Source organism: Candida oxycetoniae (assembly GCF_023343755.2).
Source record: "Candida oxycetoniae strain CBS 10844 chromosome Unknown scaffold23, whole genome shotgun sequence".
In the NCBI taxonomy this organism is placed as follows: domain Eukaryota; kingdom Fungi; phylum Ascomycota; class Pichiomycetes; order Serinales; family Debaryomycetaceae; genus Lodderomyces; species Lodderomyces oxycetoniae.
Genome location: NW_026055491.1, coordinates 99,814 through 124,685, shown reverse-complemented (window position 1 = coordinate 124,685; position 24,872 = coordinate 99,814). Strand labels below are relative to the sequence as shown.

Sequence of the window (24,872 nt, the reverse complement as noted above, 5' to 3'; positions counted from 1 at the left end):
TTTGTAACTTATTGATATTTTTGACCATTGTAGTAGTAGTAGAATTTTGAAAAGTCTTTGTGTTTTAGTGTCTGGTGAAAGATATCACTTGTAATCGCGTGCATACTTTGGTTATATAGAGTAATAAGAGAAAACATAGAAAGTGGTGTTTTCTCTTGCTACTTCGCCAGGTAGTATATGTAGTAGTAAGTTTTCAGGGGGAGATAAAGAGGAATGATATTGTATGAAAGAAGCTAAAATAAAGAGAGAGGGAGAGAGGAGAGAGGGAATAGGACTGATTCAAAATCCGCGCTCTGTTCTGTAGATGCCCTATTTCATAGATACTCCAATAGCATAGATATCAATACGATTCGTTTAAGCCATATCTTTAATCGCGTATATGATTAAGTCAACAGAATGTGTATTCCAAGAACCAATATCAGAAGCCTTTTTCTTTCTTTAGTGGCCACGTATCCTCCCGTCATGTACTATTCCCTTTTATATTGGTAAACCGGGTTTGATTGGCTTTTGCAACTTTCTCATTCTTCTTTTGCTATCAACCTTTTTTTCATTTCCGTTTTGCGATTCTTTCTTCTTATGTTAGGGCTTAGCCCTTCTTTTTCGTTTTTTTTTCTTTTTGTCTGCGGGTATGTGATATTCGCTACCAGCTTATATCAATTTGTCTCCCTCTACACTTGACTTTACTTTTTTTTTTTTTTCAGAATTTTAACGAGAATCAACCAAAGCTAAATCAGTAGTATTATAACAACAGGTACAGTCAAGACAATATGGTATGTGCAGAGGTCAACCCGAGAGTGTGGGTAAACGAGAGTAATAGACTTTAGATGTATTGAGACGTGAGCTTGGATTATGGATATGAGAATGGATGATAGAACATGTTATTTCACTTAATTCCGCAGTAGCGTACAATGAGAGATTGATTCCACCACGTTGACAAATGAACTATTCTTCTCAGAGATGGATTGAAGACCAGTTTTGGAGGAATGTGTTTTAATATACGGAGGAGTGTTGTGGGTATGATTGCAATGAGACATTGTTGTCTTGCATTCACCCCACTTTGAGTTGTTTCAATTGGAAGATTTTCCCTCCCCCTTTGTCTTATTTTTTCATCCAAGTTCTATTTCAAGCTAAAGAACAGTGCTTCTTTTTGTTTAACTCTTTACTCGCCTTCTTTTTCTTTCAAGTTATTTATGAATTTTTTTTTACTAACTACTTTTTCCAGGTTTTAGTTCAAGATTTATTACACCCTTCACCAGCTACTGAAGCTCAACAACATAAATTGAAATTATTAGTCCAACAACCAAGATCATTCTTTATGGATGTCAAATGTCAAGGATGTCTTAATATTACAACTGTATTCTCACACGCTCAAACCGCAGTAACTTGTGATTCTTGTTCAACTGTCTTGTGTACACCAACTGGTGGTAAAGCTAAATTGACTGAAGGTTGTTCTTTTAGAAGAAAATAGATTTAGTGCAATACCAGGAAGGAAAATATGGGGGAAGAGAGAGTGTGTGTGCAAATAAGGTGGGGGGGAAAGAGAGTGCGAAAGACCTTAATAGAATAGGAGGAAAAAAGAAACTTTGATGAGAATAATGTTAGGGTGGTCATTGCGATTGTGATGATGTGAAGTTATGTATCATAATGATTTTGAATATTTCGATAAAGTCGAGGTATATCTAGGTGTCAAATATAATATAAATTACAATTTTATTGTTAAGTGAAATACTTTTATTTGTAGATTGGACAGGTGGAAGAAGAGCGATTTGTATCTTTCAAACTAAAGAGGGAGGTTTTGCATCTTTCAAACTAAAGAGAGACGTTTTGCGCAGTCTGTGATTTCTGTGATTTCTGTGGTAGAAAGGGTACCGGGATACATTCAAGCAACTTCAAAAGTATAATTCACCTGTATTTAACTACTAATACTATTGTTATTGTTTCTTCACAGAAGAATAGCTTTGTCTCGTTAGAACATACAATTATTAGATCACTAGTCACATTATTGCTCTATAGAAATTCAAACTGAATCATAATTTCGATGAAGCATTCCTTACAACATCATCAATTGCTTTAGCGACTTTATCAATGTTTCCTTCATTCAATCCTGCAACTGAAGCTCTACCACTACTTACCAAATAAACACCGTGTTTTTTCTCCAATTTCTCAACTTGCCCTGGCGTTAACCCGGTAAATGAAAACATTCCAGTTTGATCGGTAATGTGATTCCATTTGCCTGGAGTTCCTAATGCTTCCAATTTCTTTCTTAAAGTTTGTCTCATCTTAATAATTCTTGAAGACATTGTCTTTAAATCTTCTTTCCATTGCTTATACAATTTCTCATCATGTAATATAGCAGAAACAATTTTGGCGCCATAAGCGGGCGGATTGGAAATTTCACAACGAGTCATTAAATTCAATTGTGATTTAATAGCTTTGATAAATTGTGCATCATCGTGTGGTAAGATAAAATGAATTGCTCCAACTCTTTCACCATACATACCAACATTCTTGGCAAATGATTGACATATAATGATAGGGGATTGAGAAACCAACCCATCGTTAATAGCTCTACGGATTGGATAAGCATCTTTTTCCAAATCACCAGAAGCAAAACCTTGATAAGCAGAGTCAAATATGATAAAGTGTTTTCTCGAGTCCAATTCCTTCAATATTTGGTCCCATTGTTGAGGTGTTGGGTCTAATCCAGTTGGATTGTGGGCACAAGCATGCAAAAGAAAAATCGAGCCTTGTTTGGCTTCCCTTATGGTGTTCAAAAAGCCAGTTAAATCTAATGATTTTGTCTCTGCGTGCCAATAAGGATATGTCTTGACCTGCAAACCAAGTGTTTCAAATACTTGTTTATGATTAGCCCAAGTTGGTGAAGACAAGTAAATAGCTGGCTGAGGTCCATTACCAATATAAAACTTTTTCAAAAACAAACCAGCCAAGTGTAAAGCACCAGTACCGGATAATGATTGTTGAGAAGCAATTCTCAGTGGAGAAAGAGCTTTTGACTCGTCACCGAGTAAAACCTTCGCAGCACTAGTATAGAATGGTTCATATCCACCGATTGATAAATACTCATGGTTATAGTCAGGTGAGTTGATCAACTTCTGTTCCGCTTGCTTAACAGCGGGTAAAATCCATGGTTTACCATTGTTATCTCTATAAGCACCAATACCCAAATCGACTTTATCGCTACGCTTATCCTGGTTGTACCTTGCTTTTAAACCAAATAATGGATCTGGTGGCAATTCCTTAACATTTGCAAATAATTGAGACATAATTAATCAGACACTTACTCTAATAATCACGCCAAAAAAGAAAGAAAGAAAAAGCCAAAAAAAAAAAAAAAAAGGTTGGAATTGGAATGGTGGTGGTGGAAGTCTTTTTTTATTTATTTCACTTTGGGTGGAGAATAATCAGTGGAGAGCGTGACAAGGGAAAATGCAAAGCAGAAACAGCAGGCCGCAGTAGTAGCAGCTGAGTGGCTACAGAAAGTACAAGGTTTGTAGTGTAATTTGGTCAAAATCGTTGTTGTTTTTTTCTCCCTTTACCCGACATCGCTGAAGCGGAAAAATATCTTCACAAACAAAATATCTCTCCTCCCCCTCACTACTACAATGGAGTCTTTGTTGCTTTCGAGTTCAATAGAGTCCTGATATAGAGTCCTATATTCAATTTGTGACACGAAAAAGAAAAATAAGACGAAACAGCAAAAAAAGCCCCGTCTAGAAAGAGCGGGAAACGGTAACGTTTTGTCTCGCGATACGCTCAGAGGATGGAGTCACAAGACTTGACTTATCCCTTTTTTTTTCTCTCTCTCTCTCTCTCTCACAAGTTTTACAGCCGAAAATCTCTCGGGAAAATGCAAAAAAAAAAAAAATTAATAATAATAATATCAAAATTATATAATTCCTGAAAAGGATACCTGAGGAAAAGTCTGGGGTAAAAAAGAGACCTGGAGAAGGGCCCAAAGTATCTACAAGATGTGTTCTATACTATGTTGTAGTAGGTCAACCACAACCATTAATGTTGCATCTGGTATAAAATCGGATCAAATAGTTTATACAAACACCCCTAATTTTAGCAGTGTAAAAAAAACTTAAAGGTGTTCTTTTTTTTTTTATTAGTGGCTTATTCTTCAACCCTATTTGGTAGCAGAAATTCCATAAAAAATTTCATTTCCTGAATTTTGGAAAAACCTTTATAAGCGGGATGCGAAACTTTACACTATATTTTATATGGCAACCAGAAGAAGCAACAAAAAAAATTTTGAAGTTGATGATAAATGATTCAACCAGTTTACAAAAAGAAGATCCTGTCGATTTAAATCGATGGTGGTTTTTGTCGAGAAAAATTTAGAAAAATGAAGGGTATCTTGACATATTGAAGAATGGATTTTTGGAAAATCCAATTCCATTTTTAAAACTTTTTGTTTTGGCAGGTAAATAAAACTTGAGGTAATGAAAGACTTTCAATTTTGACAGCTTAAAATTTTGTTCCCAGCAAGGTATAAAGGACCACTCATTGGGAATATAATTTTATTACCATTTCGAGAATTTTTCAAAATTAAAAATTTTTCAAGAGAAATGAGGAAAAATAAAGAAAAAAAATGCTTTTTTTTCCAGAACACGAAAAACGAGAGCCACCTGTTCCTATCTCATACCCCGACACTTTGAGGATATGAGATTAGAGACACTATATACCACGACATTTATATTTATATGCTGTTGCTTTTTCCGAATCATGGATGGAATAGCTACATTGCCGATATTAAAGTTGTTTTCATTGTCACAAGGTTGTATGTTGTTTGATCAATAGTTTGAGTCAACATTGTACCAAAAAATTAAAAGCAAAAAAGAAAAAAAAAAAAAAAAAAGAGGAAAACAACTCGTGTTCAACAATCAGTTTATATTAAGAATTTATTACCATTACTCGTCATAATGCATGTTAATATATAAATCTTATGTTATCTTTATACCCATTGCAAAACTGTTTCTACGTTCCTGGAAGGTGTAATATTGGCTGCAAAAAGAAAAGAAAAAAAAAATTTTGCATAAGAATCATCGTTTGACTAATTGAATCTCCTTTGACTCACACACACACCCTTTTAAGTTATTGAACAGGAGAAGAAGAGAAAAAAAAAAAATAAATAATACATATACAGAAGTAAAAAGGAAAGAGACCATATCTATTTTTCACCTTAAGGTTTGTTGATTTTTTTTTTGGTTTTTTTTACTGGATTCTCTTATTAGCTAATCATGTCATCATTCGGAACATTGTTCAGAGTCACTACTTACGGAGAATCACACTGTAAATCAGTTGGTTGTATAGTAGATGGGTGTCCTCCAGGCTTAAGGTTAACTGAAGATGACATTCAACCTCAATTAACTAGAAGAAGACCGGGACAAAGTAAACTATCAACACCAAGAAACGAAGCTGATGCAGTTGAAATCCAAAGTGGGACTGAGAATGGAGTGACTTTAGGGAGTCCTATTGGTATGATTGTGCGTAATAAAGACCATCGTCCAGGAGATTACAGTGAAACTGATTTATACCCAAGACCAAGTCATGCAGATTATACATATATACAGAAATACGGTTTGAAATCGGGTTCAGGCGGAGGAAGATCCTCAGCAAGAGAAACTATAGGAAGGGTTGCAGCAGGTGCAATTGCCGAAAAAATCTTGAAACAGGTGAATAATGTTGAAATTGTTGCTTTTGTATCGTCTATTGGAGAAATTTCAATGAATAGAAGTGCCCAAGACTCGACTTTTCGGAATGTTTTAGGCAATATAACCAGAGATGAGGTGGATGCAGTAGGACCAATAAGGTGCCCTGACGCTGCAGTACGTGATGAAATGGTTAAAGTTATTGAAAAATACCGTGATGCTAAAGACTCGATCGGTGGAGTAGTTACTTGTGTTATACGTAATTGCCCCATTGGGTTAGGTGAACCATGTTTTGATAAATTGGAAGCTAAGCTAGCTCATGCAATGTTAAGTCTCCCAGCTACAAAGGGATTTGAGTTTGGCTCTGGTTTTGCAGGCACTGCTATTCCCGGTTCTAAACATAATGATCCTTTTTTCTATGACGAGAATAGTAAAAGGTTAAGAACAAAGACAAATAATTCAGGTGGTATTCAAGGTGGTATTTCAAATGGTGAGAATATCTATTTTTCAGTTGCATTCAAATCAGCTGCAACGATTAGTCAAGAGCAAGAAACAGCAACATACCAAGGTAAACCAGGTATTTTGGCAGCTAGAGGAAGACACGATCCAAGTGTCACCCCAAGAGCAGTTCCAATTGTTGAAGCTATGGCTGCCATTGTTTTGTGTGATGAATTCCTTATACAACAAGCCAGAAAATCAACAAGAGCATTATTAGAAATGAGTCAAATAGATAATGTATAGAAGTATAAGAATTGAATATTGAATGTAAAAAAAAATAAAAAAAAGGAAAAAACGGTCTCAAGTTAGGACGACAACACACAAATGCAAGCACCACTTGCCCATTTATTTGACGCGTTCGTTGAACAGAATCGACGCAGTAATCTAACCAAGTTTTTTTTTTTTTTTTTGTTTTTTTTCCCTGTTTTTTCTGTGCTCTATATACATTTTTTTTAATAACACGCAAAACACAATTTTTCAAAGCAAAAATTACTTTCACCGAACTTTTTTACCTTACTGAATCCTGAGTCGATATTGCAACTAAACTAAAGAATAAAGGGAGGAGAAACAAGCAAGAAAGATGAAGGTATTTTTATTGATATGTTTATTGTTTACCTCCGTATTGGGTCATAATGTGCTCTTACAGCCATATGGGAAACAATGCTTTTTTGAAACTTTGAAAGCCAATGATGAATTAGCAATATCCTTCCAAGTGGGATCGCGTAACCCCCACAACTCGGAACAATACGAGGTAGATTTCTATATGGTATCGCCCCAGGACCAAGTTTTACTTAAAAAAACCAAACTAGACCATGGTGATGAAACAATCAAAGCTAGATCAGATGGTAAATATCAATATTGTTTTTCAAACGAAAGATCCGGTAAGCCTGATTTAGATGTTAGTTTTAACATACATGGTGTTGTATACGTTGATATTAATGATCCAAAAGCAGATACTTTAGATTATGCAATTCAACGATTAAGTCAATTGACCGATGAAGTCAAAGCAGAACAGGGGTATTTGGTCATTAGAGAAAGAACACATAGAAACACTGCGGAGTCAACTAATTCCAGAGTTAAATGGTGGTCCGTGTTCCAAATCTTTGTAGTTGCTGCTAATTCGCTCTTCCAAATTTATTACTTGAAGAGATTCTTTGAGGTTAAAACTGTTGTATAAGAATAGGAGAATATCACTTGAATAGTTGTTTTCTGAGATAATAAGTTGTATATGGAGAGTATAATAGCATATATTTGAGAACATGTATTCGTTTTCTATCTACTGGAGGAGAGGTATGGTGGTGAAAGGGATTACGGATATCCTTCTCAACTGTTAACTTTATGTTGAACAAAAAAAATTCTTTTCTCCAAAAGAACCTAATGTCAATGTCTTTTAGAATAAAGAGAACAGCCTGGACTGGGTGGGTGGTGGCTTCACTTTCAAAATCTGAACACGCACTAACACGCTCGCGACCTTAGCCTGGAAGTATACTTTGAAAAATCTTGCAAAAAATAAAATAAAAAAAATAAAAAAAATAAAAAAGCAATAAACATCGATATTCTCTGAAATTCACCTCACCACCCCTTCGGTTGACTCCTGTTCAAAACAACAATGAGCTTTTTACCCAGCGGTTCTAACCCGGAAACAAGCTCTTTTACATGCAATACTTGCAATATCCGGTTTATAGATGCAGAATTTCAGAGACAGCACATGAAAACTGATTGGCATAGATACAATTTAAAAAGAAGAGTCGCTCAATTACCATCCATCACTTCAGATGTCTTTGCTGAAAAAGTACTTTGCAAAGACATAAATCCAAACGAAAATAACGAAAATGAGGATGAGCATGGGTTTTGCGTTGCTAAAAGGAAGAAGAAGAACAATTCCAAAAGAATACTACCTCACAGTGGTCAGTTAAGCCAAGACTCAAGAGGTAGATTCAGAATGCGACAAAGTGCTGCTACTGTAGCCACTTCTGAAATGAAAGACTATCGGGAAAGGAGTGCGAGCCCTGCACACTCTGTGTCTTCAGAATTATCTCAGTTTTCATTAAATGAAATCCCACACGGGTTTGTTGAACTAGAATCTGTTCACACAGGCTCAGAATTGGACTATGTGGAATCTTCCGATTTCCGGGATTTGGACCTGGACGAAGAAGAAATTTCGGCAGTGGCTAGTAACGATATGGGAGAGGAGGAAGAAGTAGAAGTAGAAGAAGAAGGAGAAGAAGGAGAAGACGATGCTCAAGCTATCTCAATCACATCTTGCTTCTATTGTGGAGCAAACAATTATGAAATAGAGAACAATATCAAACACATGTTTAAAAGACATGGTCTATATATCCCTGAGAGGTCATACTTGGTCAATGTTGAGGGATTATTGGTTTTCTTGCGAGATATGGTATCTAATCATAAATGTCTCGTGTGTGACTTTCAAGGTCGCAATATAGAAAGTTTGAGACAACATATATATGGCAAGGGTCATTGCAAGATCCCATATGAAACGAAAGAACAAAAACTCGCCATATGCGAGTTTTACAATTTTGACATTGGTAGTAAAGAGCCTAGTCGTAGGGTTAGGGGTGGAGGAGATGGAAAGGGAAAGGGAGTTAGCTTTAAAGAAGAACTTACATCTTCAGAAGAAATAACAGAAATTGACAAAAATTCTAGTGCTGAACTAGACAGCGCCAATGACCTACGAAATGGTATTACCAATAATTATACTTCCGTTCAAATAGATCCTTCAGGGGTAGAGCTAACTACGCCTGTGGGTTCAAGAATTGGTCACAGAAGTATGCAAAGATACTATCGTCAAAATATTGCACTCTCGGTTGTTTTAAATGAGGAAGGAAGGAGAACTCAAGCCTTAGTTGATAGAAGATTCGCGCCTGGTCTTTCCATGAAACAAACCACAAAACAAGAAAAGGAGGTGCGCAGACTCGAGCATAAGCTTGAGAATGAATATACCAGGAAAATGAAGAATAAGAAAATAAATTACCAAAGATATTTTAGAGATGAAATTTTAGGAACTTGATTTATTTATAAAAATATATACATTATTCACTTGTTCAACTCACCTCGACTCATTTCCTTCTTATGCAGAAATGCTTGGTACACTTCGGACTCTCGCAGTAGCTTCTCCTCCAAGAGCTCGTTCACTTCATCGTTGACCTTTTCAGATTGAAGCCTTTTTCTTAGTTCCGGTAGAATCTCAGTGAATATTGCACTCTCGTAATCCTCTATTATCTGATGTAACTGTATATTCTTTGAAGCTTTCGACTTCATTAGATCTCTCAAGAACGTATTTTGTCTTTTGAGTTCCTCAATCTCACTTTCGACTGTCTGTGTGCAAGAAGACAAATCAGTACCAGGCTTGTAGCCATATTTTTGCTCTATCAAATAGGTCAATGCAGCCACACCTGTTTCCTTCGACACATGTGACAATGCAGATTGTGGATTTGAGACTGATACATCAGTAGGAAATTTGAAGTCAACATCTATATCGTGGCATATTTTCGCAAGCCTCCTTTGGTTCGTATCCGTTTCTTTTAGAAGCTGACTAGCAGCAGAGACTAAGGGTTCCAAGTTCTCTATGCGTAGTAAGTACTGATGGATACTGGAACGCGTGTGTGACGATTGTGTTTCTGACATTTGTGATGATATCCAAATAAGATTTCTACGGATTTTTACTTAATCTAGTTTAGTGTTTGTTTTTTATTTATTTATTTATTTATTTATTTATTTTTCGGTTTTAAATTTGGGGGAGCTTTCGATACATACATTGTACCCTCCAAAAGCTTGCATCTTTTGATTTCCCCCTCCCATCTCTTCCATTCCTCTCCATTTTTACCAGAAGAAACATTATTTACGAGGAATGAAAACAAATAATTTATCATAAAATTTCATCTCAAAGATAATATAAATCTAAATAAAACCACCTCCCCAAGCTCATTTCGATTGTATTCTTTGCATGTATTGCGCTGTTTTCCTCTCTTGTTTTCCCTTTTTCATAACCTGCTTCAAGGCTACACTATCTAAGGGATCTAATAACTCAAAAGAACACAATAGTTCCTCGGAAACACTCATAACGGCACCCCAATTGTCAAACTCTCCACAATAATTAGGTGCCGAAAATACAGTTACTAATGTTCGATCATTGAAAAACTCGTATCCGTCCTCAACCACCATATGAGCTCGACAAACAAGATCAAAGCCAAATTTACTCAAAAACTTATTAATCGCAACTTTTGAAAAAACGTATGAGACTCCCCTCTCATTATCTTCCCATTCATTAATTGTATCTGCAGGATCTGACCATAGCAAATCATTTAGTAAACCGAAATCTGGTACATCCGTTGGTCGAGCAATATTGCGGATCTCGTCCATCGAGTTCAATACCGGGGAGAGCCCGCCGTGGACACAGAATATCTTACCCGCAACTATTGATGTAATTGGTAAAGTGTTGAATGTGTCAATAAACAATTTCCAGGTTTTTATATTGCATCTTCGTTTACATTCGTCATAAAACCCATACACCCTAGTGACATTGGCACATTCATGGTTCCCACGTAGTAGAAAAAAATTTTCAGGATATTTGATTTTGTAACATAGCAACAAAAGTATCGTTTCCAAACTTTGTTTGCCTCTGTCAACATAGTCCCCAAGAAAGAGATAATTAGTTTGTGGAGGGAAGCCGCACTTTGTGAATATACGAATCAAGTCTCCATACTGCCCATGAACGTCACCAACTACTTTCACTGGAGGCGATAATTCCAATAAGGACGGCTGTGACAAAAAAATCTCTCTCGCTGTTGCGCAAATCAATTGAATCTCGGTGTTTTTCAAACAAACGTTTTTTGTTCTTTTCCCACTATATCCGGCATCTAATAATCTTTGTATAAGGTCTTCTATCTCAATGGTGTTGCTACCACCTCCTATTGAAGAGGTAGTTGTGGACTGTTTATGAAGATGGTTATTGACCGACGACGATGTTTTAGCTAGCTCCGTCAAATCGGCAGCCAGTGATTGTCTGCTACTCTGAATACTTTTTGTGTCGTCATACGTGTTTGAATTCAAGCTGGGTGATTTTGGCGCCAGTGAACTCAAACTGTGATGTGACTGCATTTCGTTTCCCGATCCATTTATTTGGTCTGACAAAAACGAAGACTGATGCGGAGACGGTAACGATTGTGTAGAAATACTATTGGTGTTGGTATTGGTTCTGGTATTAGTATTGGTATTGTTATTGGTATTGTTTAAAGGTGACAACATTGGCGAATTCAAAGGTGGTGAATCAAGTCCTGACACACTTAAGCACGTATTGATTGTTTCATTCGTGTTCCTTCTGATAAGAATAGGTTCCTTTGGCTGTACTTGTTTCATCGACGGTGGTAATTTTGAATTGTTACTGAATGAAGTTGAAAATAAATTTGATGAGCTATTGTTTCTGGAAAAAGACGGTATCTCGGAAACAATCTCAGAGGACGAGTTCCTCCTAGATAAGGATCTCAGAGGTGTTTTCGGATCATCATTAATTTCGCGGTAGTTTGTATCAATCACAGAGTGACCATTTGTCGTGTCACCATTACTATTGGAATTCAAGTTGTTGCTATTTTTAACATTGCTCGTACCTAGTCGGTTCTCATCCCGATCCGCAGCAGAGTTGTTGTTATTGTTGCTATTGCTCCCATTACTTATGCTACTTATAGATAGCTTCAGTCTTATAGACCTTGTCGATTTAACTGAGTTGGAAGTATCGGTTCGTTGCAAAGGCATACCACCTCCGCCTCCTTTCAAATTATTTTGCTTTGATGAATTGTTACCCATATTTTTCACGGGCTTTTCGGTAAATATATGGAGTTATAACAAAAAATTACAAGCCTAATTAAGTAGAACAATAATCGTGAAGTTGAAGATACAAAAGTATACTTAAATGAGTGCTGATGGTCCTCCTTCAAAGAGCATAAACCTAACGATATTTTTCAGGAGAATTTTCCTTCAATTCAACTCTTTTTCTTTTTTTTTCCAAGACCGCGACCTTTTATTTTTTTGTTTTAATTATTGTTTTTTCTTTTATGCTATCTCTCTCTCTCTCTATCTCTCTTTTGAGTTGATATGTCTCCTGACCAGCGGATAAAAATATCGAGTTTACTGCTTCAACTGAATGTAGAAGATGGTGCTCCTGCGATTGTAAAGTTATTTATTTTTGAAGTCTACAAGCTGGTTTTTAGTAGCTGTGGTCCATAGTTCAGATGGAGGAGAGAGGAGGTGATACTTATTTAGAGAGAGTAAGCTATATCAACTAGACGCATTTGCATGGTAGGTGCAGTGATCTAGCTTCTTCGATTGCCTTACATGCTTTAATTGTTAAACGACCCACTATGGGTACTAGTCTTTCAATAATGAGGTAGTAAATGCAACTCAAAATACTCTCATACAATGGAGAATCCCTGTTTAGTCTAAAAAAAAAAAAAAGAAGGGTGATTCTTGAACAAGTCGGTAGCTTAGTCCAACGTTTTTACATTACCTTTTATTTTTTGAGTAGAAATAGAGCAAAATTATCATGTGCTAGCTAACAACATAGTGAACTAAACAAACTATTACTGTCTATTTCTCAAAACATGTATTTGCTTACTTACTCAATAGGCTTATTGGGATACAAACCCAGTGGTGTATTACAGATTCTGCTCTGGAGATGTATCTAGTCCCTTTTTTTGCAACTCTTCTTTGTATGTGTTTGTTAGCAATGTCGCACAGCTGATAAGATAGGGTGCCTATTTTTTTTTTTTAATGTCTTTTTCTTTGAAAATCCCTTCATTAACAAAGACTGTAAATCTCTTATCTCACTGTTTCTTAATAATTGATATATGAGTATTCGAAGAAAGAGTACACAAAATAACGTCACTACTTTCTCAACATTCTGATTATAAGTATATTGATTGGGTTTTAGATTAATATTGAGTAAAATTCCGGTGTAGAGTAGTCAGTAAAAAATTACTCTTTTTTCTTAAATTATAACACTACTAAAAGACTGTTTAGTGGATTTGTTTAAGCGGAATAGGTGTATTTATTCACACACGGGTCCTTAAACGAGATTGGCTTCAGAAGCACCGTAGATATGGATGCAATAAAACCCGTTGTATTATACAATCCAGAATTATTTGCCTGAGTTTATAAAGTAATGTATGAGTTGAGTAAGCTTCTCTACGACGTCAGCCAGCGCAAACAAATGAGGAACCTACTATCAGCCGGAATGGTGTCAGTAATGTGACAAAAGCATTTGGCTGAGCTCACATTCGTCTTTCAAATTGACCAATTAAGGATACTATACTAACAGTTTATTGATCCCCAACTTTGTCAAATGAACGTACTCTCTCAACATGTTTATTAGCTGAACGTCTTGAGCTAATGCACAACGCAATTAGAAAGAGAGAGAGAGAGAGAGAGAGAGGAAAATAGAGAGCCCAACATTATACTTTAAGCAGTGAGATGTTTCTTCAAAGTTGATACATGCAAAATGCCGTAGGTATCTTCTTTTGTCATTTCTTAATCTCAACTTTTCAGTACCCCAAAACTTCTAATGCCAATGATACTCCAAATTGGAAAGCACAATCTCTTTTTTGTACTTTTTTTGCCTTCAACGTAGACAGATTAAATATAAATTGGTGGTTTTTTTTTTTTGAAGATTTTAACATATAAGAATTGGCTCATCGAAATTTTCCTACTTCATCCCCCCCTCAATTAAAAAAAAAAAAGAAAAAAGAAAAAGAGAGATTATACTTTGCGAGCAAAAACTTTCAGAATGAACTCTCGATTGAGTGTCTTATCAACATACCTTAGCCGTGCTTAAATGAGCGCGTACGCTGCTCTTAAAGATGGAGGATTAAAGGGAAAGTTGATTGCAGAGAAACCACGATACACAGAGGACGATGAAAACATGCTACAATATGCAAATAGTTCCGATGACGAACTGGAAGGAAAGGTCACTGGTAGCGATTCGAGTTTAACCAGAAGCGTGGAACCAATAGGAGCCCAAGGACAAGGCATTGTTTATCAACAAAAGCGATATATGGAGTCCAATTTTGTTCCTAACGAATCCAATCTACGATTTGAGGATAAACACATTTTAATTACGTTGCAAGATTATGAAAATATCATTTTGAAGGGTCAATTCAGGCTAAAGATAGTGTCGGGGAAAGTCAAAGTTAATAACTGTCACGAACTCAAGCCAAATGCTGATACCGTCTACCATTTCACAGCACTTGAGTGTCATTCATTGCCGATCATAAGCAACGATACTGATTCATCGCTGCTGGAAACCCCAATGGTTTCTGTAATTGAAATTGCGAATTATGAGACGGGGTTGGAAAGGATAGGAAACTTGCACCAATCTTTGAAGAGCCTAACTTTTGACAATCAAAACATGAATGGTATATTTAGCAATTACACATTTGAACCAATTTTTGGACAACGTGAAGACGTCCAAGGTTTGAATATCGACAATTCGTGGGTAGAGTATTTTCAAAAGCATATGAGATGTAAAGAACCTCGATTCATGGTTATTGGGGGCAAGAATACAGGTAAGACTACATTCAGCAAAAGCATGGCAAACTATTCCGTTCTAAGCAGTAAGCAGTCGGTAGTTTACTTGGATCTTGATCCAGGACAATCCGAGTTTTCATCGCCATATTGTCTATCGTTGCATGTGGAGAAAAGTGCTCAATATTGCTTCGATTGGACACACTCTCGTGCAGGAGTCAGTCACTATTACGGATTCACAAGCCCCATGGAAGCCCCCACCAGATACCTCGAGATTGCGGAAATCTTATTTAAAGAGTATTCTACTAAATACGCTCCGAAGAGATATCCCCTTATTGTGAATACTCCAGGCTGGATCAAAGGCTACGGCAGGGAGATCCTATCACAACTATCGCAGATAATCGAACCCACATTTGTGGTTCATTTAACCAAAAACGTACCAGTAGAGCCGCTGTCGGAGAACCCAGAGTTGATCCAAAATCTTCAGCTTCAGGATTTGAATGTATTGCCTGGATCGTTTTATGCATCAAAGTATCACGCCGCCCAGATCAGGTCAATTTACAAACTTTTGTATTTCCACCAAGATCGTAATAATTGCTTTGATTTTTCAAGGTATTTGTTGGACCATGCTCCTTTTAGAATAAGTTATTACGTTGGGGAAAACGGCGCGGGGGTTTATGCTGCTTCGGTATTAAACTTCAATGTCAATCCTACTACTTTCAATTACAAAAATATGCCTTTCCTTCTAGAGTCACTTATATGGGGAGTCTATGCGACGGAGAAAGAAAACTTAACTGGTCAGGTGATTTGTGACAATCAATACGATTCTTTCCCGAATATCATTTCAGGTGACGAGGCGGATGCAGCAAAGTTGGAGAAGAAAGATTTTCTTGGACTACTTATAGTACACAGCGTCAATTCCAAAGATCGCTATCTCAACGTGTACACACCTCACTTTGTTAGGTCGTTAGTTCAAAAATACTTGAATAATGGTCATAGGATACTTTTGACACGTGGCGAGGGAGACATTCCAGAAACAGAGATGATACATCCGACCTTTGTGAAGGAAAGGATCTCCTCCCAATCAAAACACATTCCGCTGAAATTGAAAAATCCTGTAGATATTCCATATGTGAACTTTGATTTAAAATCGAAAGTTGGACGTGTCTGGAAGGTTCGACGGAATATTATGAGAAAGAGTCAAAGCCATACCTCGTCTTAGTTGTATACAGCGAGAGACATAGTTACCGAAATCAGCACCCCCCAAGTGTGGATTGTTTCTTTTTTTTCAATCCCCATTAAAGTGATTGCATCAAAAGATACACACCACAACGCACACAACACACACACACACACACACACACACGCATATAAATATATTAGCTAGGATCCTGCTCTCCCATCAAAATAGATTGTACAATTAGCAGTAAAGGTGAATTTGTAGATTTCAAGATTCACAGCCACAAATATGATTGCCTCTAAAAACTTAATACTAGATGTTCATTAAAGCTCGCACAATGTCGATTTCTCGGCAGTTAACACAAGATCATACCTTCAATTCGTGCGTAATGATATCGAAACAAATAAATAGAACACTAGTCAGCAGTAGTACAAACATGATTATGAAACCTGCAAATTCTTTTCATAATTAAATATATACACCACTAAAAAGGGATTCTATATTACTGGAAACAACCAACTCTTCTCATTTTTTTCTGATATCAGCAGATCAATTCTTTCATTGTAAACATCCACCATAGCAACTAACGGTGTTCATCAACTACAACTTACAAAAACCCACAACATTATCAAAATGCCAATGCATTGATGACCAACAAACAAATAATCCTATTGATGAAAGCCTCCCTCATCGCATTTTCTAGCAAATATCAAAACATATTTTGCTTGAAAGACTCACATCTATACTGATCATTTCAAACTATTATGATCTCTAGTATCTACTACAGAAAAATAAAAATAACAGTTCCACCTCGAAAAAAGCTTCAATCAATAATAATGCGTCTGTTCAACACTAACTTTAAAACAACAGCTTTATACTATCAACGAACTACTCTTTCATAATATACATGATATACGCAGTAATAGTTTAAACGAATAATCCTCTGAATCGATAAAATAATAAAACTTCTTAACGCCAAAGTAGTGCAACTTGATGCATTTCTCGCTCTAAACAAAACAAAGGAACGCCCCATGTACATAAAACCTTTTCCTTTCTTAGATCTGTAAGTTACAAACTAATCTTTTCAAAAGTATTCTCTCAAAGGCACTCCAAATTAAAAGATGCAATGATAATAAAAATATCCCCAAAGGAGCATCATATACTTAGCACTTCCCATAGGCTACACGTAGTCTGTACATTCAACACTTATGTTTATTACCTTCAATAGTAACCCCAGTTGACAACATACAAGCGAGTGTCCATCGAGAAAAAAACAAATTTTGTACTATAAATAATTAAACGATGTCAAAGAAATAAAACTTTTAAAATGTAGCAATTTCAAGTATGTCCATTTATTAGCTAAATTATATGGAATTGACATCCTACCATCATAGTGTTTCATGCACATTACGCCGACCACACAGCATGATTATCATGTTGTTTGATCGAATGGCAACAGATTCTGTATAATTGTTTGCTAAGTGACACGAGAACAATAACGTTTCACCACCAAATCTAACGTAACCACTCTAACTTTTAGACACAATGACCCAATTTATATAGTCATAATATAAACACTTTCTGCTCAATGCCCAATATATCAAGATTATATGACATAAATAAATAAAAAGGACCTATATGTAAGTTTTGCTTAAAACTAATTGACTGAAAATTTGACGGTATATCAATCATTATTTGCAAAGGGCTCTTCGTATGCATTAGTGGTTTACAATTGGACAGTTTTTACACAACATGGACAATTGAATTGAGCACCTGTAACTTACTGAAAGAAAACTATTTTTTATTGCAAAATGACACAATCACTTGAAATGATTTGAGTGATAGTGATAGTTATAGTCATTAAATGGTTTTTCAAAAGATTCCCTTTCGCCTCTTCAGAATTTTGTAGGCAACACAATTAATTCGTGGGTGGAAGTGCCCCGAAAGCATTGGTTTGCATAAAAATGGTGATTCCAGAGTGAGGTTATTTAAAGCACCAACACATATTGAAAGAATAAAGTGTTTCTATGCAGGTGCTTTTGTTTGATATCTTTAAAGCCCTATTTATGTGTAGTACTGATTTTGTTTGCACCTCTTTCCCTTTGTGCCGATAATTCAGGATCGCAGTATTCGGTCCATTTGGTTTTGGAAGTGCAGAGCAGTTTGTTAAACATAGGAACATTTTTATTATTTTGTTGTTATTTTGCAGTTCAAAACTCCACATTTCATTTTTAGAGTTTGTTTTCTTGACTGTGCTTTGGAAGTTCTTATTGTAGTCAGTTATTTGAATAAGGATGGTATATGTTTCTCAGTTGTCTTAAGCATCTTCGTATTAAAGAGACAAGGTTTCGTATGTTCATCGAAGTTTTTTTTATGGTACATCTTGTTGTTCTTGTAATGACTAATAGAAAGGATTTTGTAATAGCTGCAGTTTTAAAATCTTGTTGCATTGTTGTTACCTATGATTATTTTATACACATAATATACTGGGCAGAAAGTTGATAGCAATTGCTTTTTACAGGGCTGTCAAAGTAATGCAATATTTGATTAGAGGATATCGGAAAATACAGGGGAAGGAAGAAATTGTAATTGATGTAGTTGCGATATGACTTTGCACCTTTTTATCAGAGTGATAAGGTGTTTGTTGCATTTTTATACTAGCAAAGATGATTACATAGCTTGTATGTATATAGCAAAGAAGAGTAGGTATTTCATGAATGTGTAATTTGGATTTATGACGTATGCATTTTTTGCTGGTTGGTCAGCTATATCATATTTTGCAGACAAAATTGTGCTGTTTAAACTTTCACAATCTAGAATATCTATTCCATGGTGTGTCGTTTATTTCCCGTTAGCAAGGTTATGTTCCTATATAAACTGCGTACTATATTATGATTACAAATGGTTAATATACAATTTGATGTAAGTCATTTGTTATAGTTGACCTCGAGGAATGCCAGCTTGTACAGGTTATACTACTACTTGTCATATTTAGATGAACGAAAGATACTGTCTCCCTTTCCTCCTTGCTATCATGCGTTATTTGTTGCATAAAGCGTTTCTCTGTCTAAAGAAAATCGGTTCCCATTCTGGAGTATATATTTCATTGCATTTGCAACTGCTCACATCTTTTGGTATAAAAAGCCGCTAATTTTTGTACGAAGATGCCTTCTATGTTTCAATGGTCTCTTTGAAAAGTCAGGGCTGCGCTGCTTTGAAGTTTTAGTAATCTGTATGCCTCTCGTATGTGACTTGCAGTTAGTGGAGATGGATTATCACCATCATACAGAAGGAAGTTTACCTGTCCTTCGATATCACTGGCCCCTCTGACAAACCGCAGCTTCTGTAGTTTTTTCTCTTCTATATCGTTCAAGAGTTTGGCCTTGTGCCCTCGTTCTCGAACCTCTAAGGCAGTACTAATGACCTCACTAACAAACAGCTTTGTAACTCCTGCCATCACAGTTGCTATTACTTGCGGTATTGAGTGTCCAACTATCGAGTTGCAAAGTTTTTTGATACCTGTTTTATTTATTGTCAGTCGACGGTACGCCTCAAACCTTTCCATCTGGTCGTCAGTTAAGTTTGTAATCATTAATCTCTTCTGCTCTTCTTCGGTAAGATTCTTGTCAATATCCATCTTTTTGGCCTTATTAAACCGTTCAATAAGCTCTGGATCGTCAACACCCTGCAAAATATCTGATGCTATGGATACCTTGTCTTCCTCATCTTCGCTGCTCTGATAAATCATATCGGCAAGTTCTGAAGCCGTGCTATTCCTTTCATTATTATTGGTGGTATCTCTTAGCCTTCCTTGTCTCTCCATCTCACCGAAAAAAACTCTCCATATTAGCTCTTCGTCTTCCTCATCCATACTGTCATCGCGGTCAAAGTCCTCCTTCTTCTCGTCCTCCTTTTCTAAAGTAGATAAATTCATTGGAATTGGGAAAAGCTGAGGTAGTAATTAAGCGCTATTTTGAGTGCACTTCTTACTTGTGTGATCAATTAAAAGAGAAAGAATATGCTTAAATTGTTTGCTGACCTGGAATGTGTACTTAGATGATGTACTTCTAGTCTACAGTCAATTTTTTCAATATAGTCAGTAAGATACGAATTAATTTCTCTCTAATTTTTTATTTTTGGAAAGTCGTTGATCTAAATGTCTTTAGAATTTTTTGAATACTCATGAGACATTACTAACAAAATGTCCTTTTTAAATTCAATTTTTTCGGCCATCTTGTCTTGATGTCTGAGAATATACAAGTTTACATCTCTGGGATACTCCTCAATAGTTTATAACCATCTTCATCTACAAGTGACCAGTATAGTTACCTTCTATCACTCTTCTCTTGTATATTGTTTTAATGGTGTCTGTCTTCTCAATGAACCCCTTTGTATAATACTTTGTGCAATATTTTAATTTTTTCGCAGCAATTTGAAGTAAACAAAATTGAAATCAAAAAGTTTGCATCCATTTTCTGGACAAAGTGGTGAGTGGTTGTGCCAGTTATGGAAATTAGAATATTCTCAATTTGGAATTCTGTAAATGTTGCGTTGCAATTGATAATTAAGCTATCCCGTCGCGATAAGTAACTACAATTCACGACACCGATGGATCGAGTGAACCCAAAGCAACCTTGTGTGGTGATGCAAGACCTCATCTATGAAAGATTTTCACCATGAAGGTCAGGACGAGGAGCTGAGAAGAGCCTAAGTAGAGTAAGTTAGGACTAGTGCCTTCAAAATGTTATTGTGTTTCTACACAAGACTTTCCCATTATCTGTAGACAGAACCATATATACCCCCGTCCCTGTCAGGGGAGGAATAAAGTCCAACAGCTGCGCAATACACACTATTGCACTGTTCAAAATGAAACGACCCCACTAAAACCGCAGTCGTTACTACTCAAAGTAGAGCACTATGCTTTTCATACAGTGGTGAATGGATCACTCAAGTCGGATTAGAAAGCAGCTTTTGAACTTGAATGTAGATTCTTGTGACTCAAATTTCTAGATTGGACACCTTCAATTACAATTAAATAAGAGATTAACAACCAGTACCTGGTGACCCAACAACCCCAAAATATCCAAGTAAAGAAAGTGTTGGACGTAAAGATCCTCATGATTCAATTGGTAGAATTCCAGTACTTTCAATTTTATATATAGAAATTAAGCCAATTATTGCTAAATAGAATGGTCACGGTGTTTCGATCAATGGTTCTAAAGGTGAACTTAAAGTTTTGACCTTTCTGTCATCTCCTCAGTTGTGGTAAAGTAAATATGCAAAAGAGTTAGTTCAGACCATCAAACTTCGAAGCACCAATATTTCCATTGAACGGTCATCTCAATGATTTCTTATTTGCTTGAAAAGAGTAAACCTTTTGGAAAATTTTGGACAGTTTCTATTTTTATCTCTGTGCAGCTCAGGCCGAAGTAATATATATACCATGTTTATTATTATACTTGTGAAAACACTCCATTTCAGGGTAATTGAGAAGGGGGGAGGGAGCTAAGGTCTTTTTGGTTTTTTTGGTTACGTCGATATGTAATTCTTCTTAGTCTCCTGAGAGAAAACTAGACCGTCTTATACCTATAATCCGTGGAGATGGTTGGAGAATTTTTGATTTGCAGGGGATACTCTAGTAGATGTACTCTGGAATGGTTGTTTTCTTAAAATTTATTTACAACGGGCTGCATTCAAATTCCGATAATAGAAAATTTGTCTCATTTAGTATTTGTCCAAGTGACGAGCTATTAGCTCGATTGAAAGACTCAATCAATCCTGATATCTTTGTTGCCAACAGGTCTCTATACAGCAGTGATTCCTCAACTTTACTTATTAACCGTATCAAGTTTAACATCGTTTTTCTCCTAGTAGCGGCAAGAACCTTGATTAGTAAATTGGCACTTGGTCTTTCTGGAAGTAGAAGCTGACCTTCTAATGCCTTTGTAATCCTCTGTGCAATACTATCTGTGACTCTTAAGCGTTTGACCATTTTTTCGGGGAATTTTAGTACAATTTCGTCTCCTCGCAACAGCAATTGATTATTAAGTTTCCACTTCACATTCGCCAATTGTGCTGTTTGTTTTGTAAAATCTTCAATTGCAACAATAGCCTTCTCAGAAATATTCGATGGCACCTCGTTTCCGAATCCCACCTCAAAGTTAAGCTCTTCTGGCAAATCATCAGTATTGGGTCTATTGAGAAGCTGAATGTCCGCGTACAAGAAGTGATGTAGTATCGTTTGAGTAATAAAAAACGGTAGATCATTTGAGTGAATGGAATCCAAGGAGTAAAAAACGACTGCTGTGAGAGATGCAGGGAATATTCCAAGCGAATCATCGCGCTGCAATACTAGGTCCACGTTGTACTCCTGTCTCTCTGACATTCCATCTAAATTATCTTTCAATAGAACTTGAATAGATACGTTTGTCAATCGTTTTATCTCCCTATCGATCTGAATTTGTGAAGCTGCAATGAGATCGGGCATGTTAAATTTTTCATTGATGAACGTGAGCGATACTGGTATTGTCACTGTAATGTCATCAAATTTGTAACCACGCAATGAATTTGCAAGATTCGAGCTTCTTCCAAAAAGGGTTTCCCAAGCCCATGGCGCAAGCAATGCTAGCGTTATTCCCGCTAGTAGCAGGAAGGTTTTCATGTTTCTCAACACAAGGTCCCCCTTTTTCATTTCTCTTTCTCTCTCTTTCTCGTTCTTTTCTCGTTCTCTTCCTTTCAAAAAATTTGATAATCATCGCAGCATTTAGTAACAAGCCCTCTTTCACTCCTACAAAAGAATAGATCATGTCAGCCGTGCCGTCTGTCTCCTTGACAGAACACGTTGAACCGGTGTTACAAGAAGAATTGTATGTTCATGAGATCTACAACGAAATCGCTCCTCATTTCTCGCAGACCAGATACAAGCCATGGCCTATAGTTGAAAAATTCTTGAAAAGTCGCCCCAAATACTCGGTGGGATTGGACGTTGGCTGTGGGAACGGAAAGTACTTACATGTGAATGAGGACTTGTTCATAGTTGGCACAGATAGATCGGGGGGACTAGTGGACTGCGCCCAGAAGTTATCAAATAATGCATATAATCTTGGAATTGCCGATGGACTTTCCCTCCCGCACCCTCGGGATCGCTTTGACTTTGCCATTTCTATTGCTGTCATACACCATTTTGCAAATGAAGAACGTCGAATTGAAGCCATACTGCAAATCTTGTCAAAATTAAAAAAAGGGGGTCAGTGTTTAATATACTGTTGGGCACTAGAGCAAGAAAAGTCTCGTCGAGGATACAAGGATGGAGACGACCAAGATGTATTAGTACCCTGGGTCTTGAAGAAACCCGTGGCTAATGTAGAAAAAAAACGACGTGATAAAGCAAAAGCACAATCACAAGCATCTCCAGAAGCGGTAACTGATCACCAGGAGCAAGTGAGTGAGCCTGAAGTAACAAAGTATAGGTATTATCACTTGTACAGGAAGGGTGAGTTAGTAAGAAACTGTCTAGCAACAAACGCCTGTCTCGTTCTAGAAGAAGGTTATGAGAAAGACAATTGGTGGGCTATTCTAGAAAAATCGTAATCAAATCCCGTGTGTTTGGTTTGTCCTAAAGATCGAGAAAAGAAAAAATAAAAACTAATAAAAAAATAGAGAACTTGAAACTTTTTCCTTTTTGTAGATATAGACGGGTGATCTCAATTAGAAGATATTTTCACCACCTACATGTACTCACCCCAGGACAAACATGAGAAGCTAATAAGAGCTACAGATTTGGATGCTTTGAGTTGTAGGTGTAGCATCAATGAGAAGCAGTACCTTCTCCCGAAGGATTTATACATACAAGACTTGGTGAAGTCCTATGAAGCAAATCTAAGGTGGTGCCAGGGATACTCCAGCATGTCATCTGCGAGAACTTTAAAGGGAGTTTTCACAGAGAATAAACTTCCCTTGATCAATCGAGGAACCTATCTAAGAACAAAGGTAATAAGTACTCTTATTTTGGAGTTTATTCAAGAGTTTGATGGGCATTGTCAAATAGTGTCTTTAGGTAGCGGTTCTGATACCAGACTATTTCAATTTATTGAAGACGGCTCCAATGCCATATATCATGAGATCGACTTCCCCGAGGTTGCAAGGATCAAGAAACTAGGAATTTTGCATAGTGAAAAGCTTCGAAGCGTTTTAGGAGTGTTTGATAATCCCCCCACGATTTCATCAAAAGAAGACTTTTCAGCTTTGGATCCCGAAATTCATACCACTAACTATCATCTCCACGGAAGAGATTTGCGTGACATTGATGCGAAAAGCTCGATTCCTGGCTTGGATATGACGAAACCAACGTTGGTCATAAGCGAGTGTGTTTTGTGTTACATGTCTCCAGAAAATTATAAACATGTGATTGATACTTGGATCGGATTAGGCAAGAGTTTGACTAGTTTCCTAATTTACGAACCTATGTCATTAAGAGACTCATTTGGTGAAATGATGCTATCTAACTTGCAAAGTAGGGGATTGGATTTGCAAACATTTGATAAATACCCTACTTTAGAAGCCAGATGCGCTTTCTTGAAAAAGTGTGGTTTGGAGAATTTGCACTTGACCGATTTGTGTCACATTGGTGGCTATGACGGTTATAATAGGGAAGGAAACAAGTGGATTGATCCCTTGGAGTTGAAGAGAATAAATAAGCTCGAATTTGTTGATGAGGTCGAAGAGATAAAACTCTTGTTGGAACATTACTGTTTATGTTATGCGGATAAGAGACACTGTACTGGCGCACCTATATTTTCTAAAATAAATAAATGGGATTGGATGATACTGGAGAGTACAAACACATAAAAAAAGAAAAGTGACAAGTATAAGTAACTAAAATGCCGAAAACAAACTTGACGACTTTTAACTGTACTCCTCCTCCTCCTCCTCCTCCTCCTCCTCCTCCTCCTCATCATCATCATCATCATCATCATCATCTGTGC

The 24,872-nt window shown here is 36.7% G+C and overlaps 10 protein-coding genes across 10 annotated transcripts; 5 read left to right on the top strand and 5 right to left on the bottom strand. All coding sequences in view use genetic code 12, as the record gives it.

The window, feature by feature from the left end:
* Nucleotides 1-767: 767 nt before the first annotated feature.
* Nucleotides 768-1,468, top strand: RPS27 (40S ribosomal protein eS27; the record flags this gene model as incomplete). Its single annotated transcript, XM_049326385.1, has 2 exons — nucleotides 768-770; nucleotides 1,223-1,468. 2 exons carry the CDS (start codon nucleotides 768-770, stop codon nucleotides 1,466-1,468), a joined length of 249 nt encoding a protein of 82 aa, XP_049178077.1.
* Nucleotides 1,469-2,027: 559 nt separating this feature from the next.
* On the bottom strand, nucleotides 2,028-3,284 carry AAT21 (aspartate transaminase; the record flags this gene model as incomplete). The annotated part of the gene is made up of 1 exon (XM_049326384.1): nucleotides 2,028-3,284. The coding sequence occupies one exon, from the start codon at nucleotides 3,282-3,284 to the stop codon at nucleotides 2,028-2,030; it is 1,257 nt and encodes a 418-aa protein (XP_049178076.1).
* Nucleotides 3,285-5,264: 1,980 nt separating this feature from the next.
* Nucleotides 5,265-7,350, top strand: ARO2 (bifunctional chorismate synthase/riboflavin reductase [NAD(P)H]; the record flags this gene model as incomplete). The annotated part of the gene is made up of 2 exons (XM_049326383.1): nucleotides 5,265-6,410; nucleotides 6,820-7,350. The coding sequence occupies 2 exons, from the start codon at nucleotides 5,265-5,267 to the stop codon at nucleotides 7,348-7,350; spliced, it is 1,677 nt and encodes a 558-aa protein (XP_049178075.1).
* Nucleotides 7,351-7,782: 432 nt separating this feature from the next.
* KGF56_004895 (uncharacterized protein) lies at nucleotides 7,783-9,204 on the top strand (the record flags this gene model as incomplete). Its single annotated transcript, XM_049326382.1, has 1 exon — nucleotides 7,783-9,204. One exon carries the CDS (start codon nucleotides 7,783-7,785, stop codon nucleotides 9,202-9,204), a length of 1,422 nt encoding a protein of 473 aa, XP_049178074.1.
* A 26-nt stretch (nucleotides 9,205-9,230) lies between these two features.
* KGF56_004894 (uncharacterized protein) lies at nucleotides 9,231-9,821 on the bottom strand (the record flags this gene model as incomplete). The annotated part of the gene is made up of 1 exon (XM_049326381.1): nucleotides 9,231-9,821. The coding sequence occupies one exon, from the start codon at nucleotides 9,819-9,821 to the stop codon at nucleotides 9,231-9,233; it is 591 nt and encodes a 196-aa protein (XP_049178073.1).
* Nucleotides 9,822-10,118: 297 nt separating this feature from the next.
* Nucleotides 10,119-11,996, bottom strand: PPZ1 (salt homeostasis regulator; the record flags this gene model as incomplete). Its single annotated transcript, XM_049326380.1, has 1 exon — nucleotides 10,119-11,996. The coding sequence occupies one exon, from the start codon at nucleotides 11,994-11,996 to the stop codon at nucleotides 10,119-10,121; it is 1,878 nt and encodes a 625-aa protein (XP_049178072.1).
* Nucleotides 11,997-14,019: 2,023 nt separating this feature from the next.
* On the top strand, nucleotides 14,020-15,930 carry KGF56_004892 (polynucleotide 5'-hydroxyl-kinase; the record flags this gene model as incomplete). Its single annotated transcript, XM_049326378.1, has 1 exon — nucleotides 14,020-15,930. The coding sequence occupies one exon, from the start codon at nucleotides 14,020-14,022 to the stop codon at nucleotides 15,928-15,930; it is 1,911 nt and encodes a 636-aa protein (XP_049178071.1).
* Nucleotides 15,931-19,066: 3,136 nt separating this feature from the next.
* Nucleotides 19,067-19,822, bottom strand: KGF56_004891 (uncharacterized protein; the record flags this gene model as incomplete). The annotated part of the gene is made up of 1 exon (XM_049326377.1): nucleotides 19,067-19,822. The coding sequence occupies one exon, from the start codon at nucleotides 19,820-19,822 to the stop codon at nucleotides 19,067-19,069; it is 756 nt and encodes a 251-aa protein (XP_049178070.1).
* A 1,743-nt stretch (nucleotides 19,823-21,565) lies between these two features.
* Nucleotides 21,566-22,549, bottom strand: KGF56_004890 (uncharacterized protein; the record flags this gene model as incomplete). The annotated part of the gene is made up of 1 exon (XM_049326376.1): nucleotides 21,566-22,549. The coding sequence occupies one exon, from the start codon at nucleotides 22,547-22,549 to the stop codon at nucleotides 21,566-21,568; it is 984 nt and encodes a 327-aa protein (XP_049178069.1).
* A 143-nt stretch (nucleotides 22,550-22,692) lies between these two features.
* On the top strand, nucleotides 22,693-24,735 carry KGF56_004889 (class I SAM-dependent methyltransferase; the record flags this gene model as incomplete). The annotated part of the gene is made up of 2 exons (XM_049326375.1): nucleotides 22,693-23,380; nucleotides 23,600-24,735. The coding sequence occupies 2 exons, from the start codon at nucleotides 22,693-22,695 to the stop codon at nucleotides 24,733-24,735; spliced, it is 1,824 nt and encodes a 607-aa protein (XP_049178068.1).
* Nucleotides 24,736-24,872: the final 137 nt, after the last annotated feature.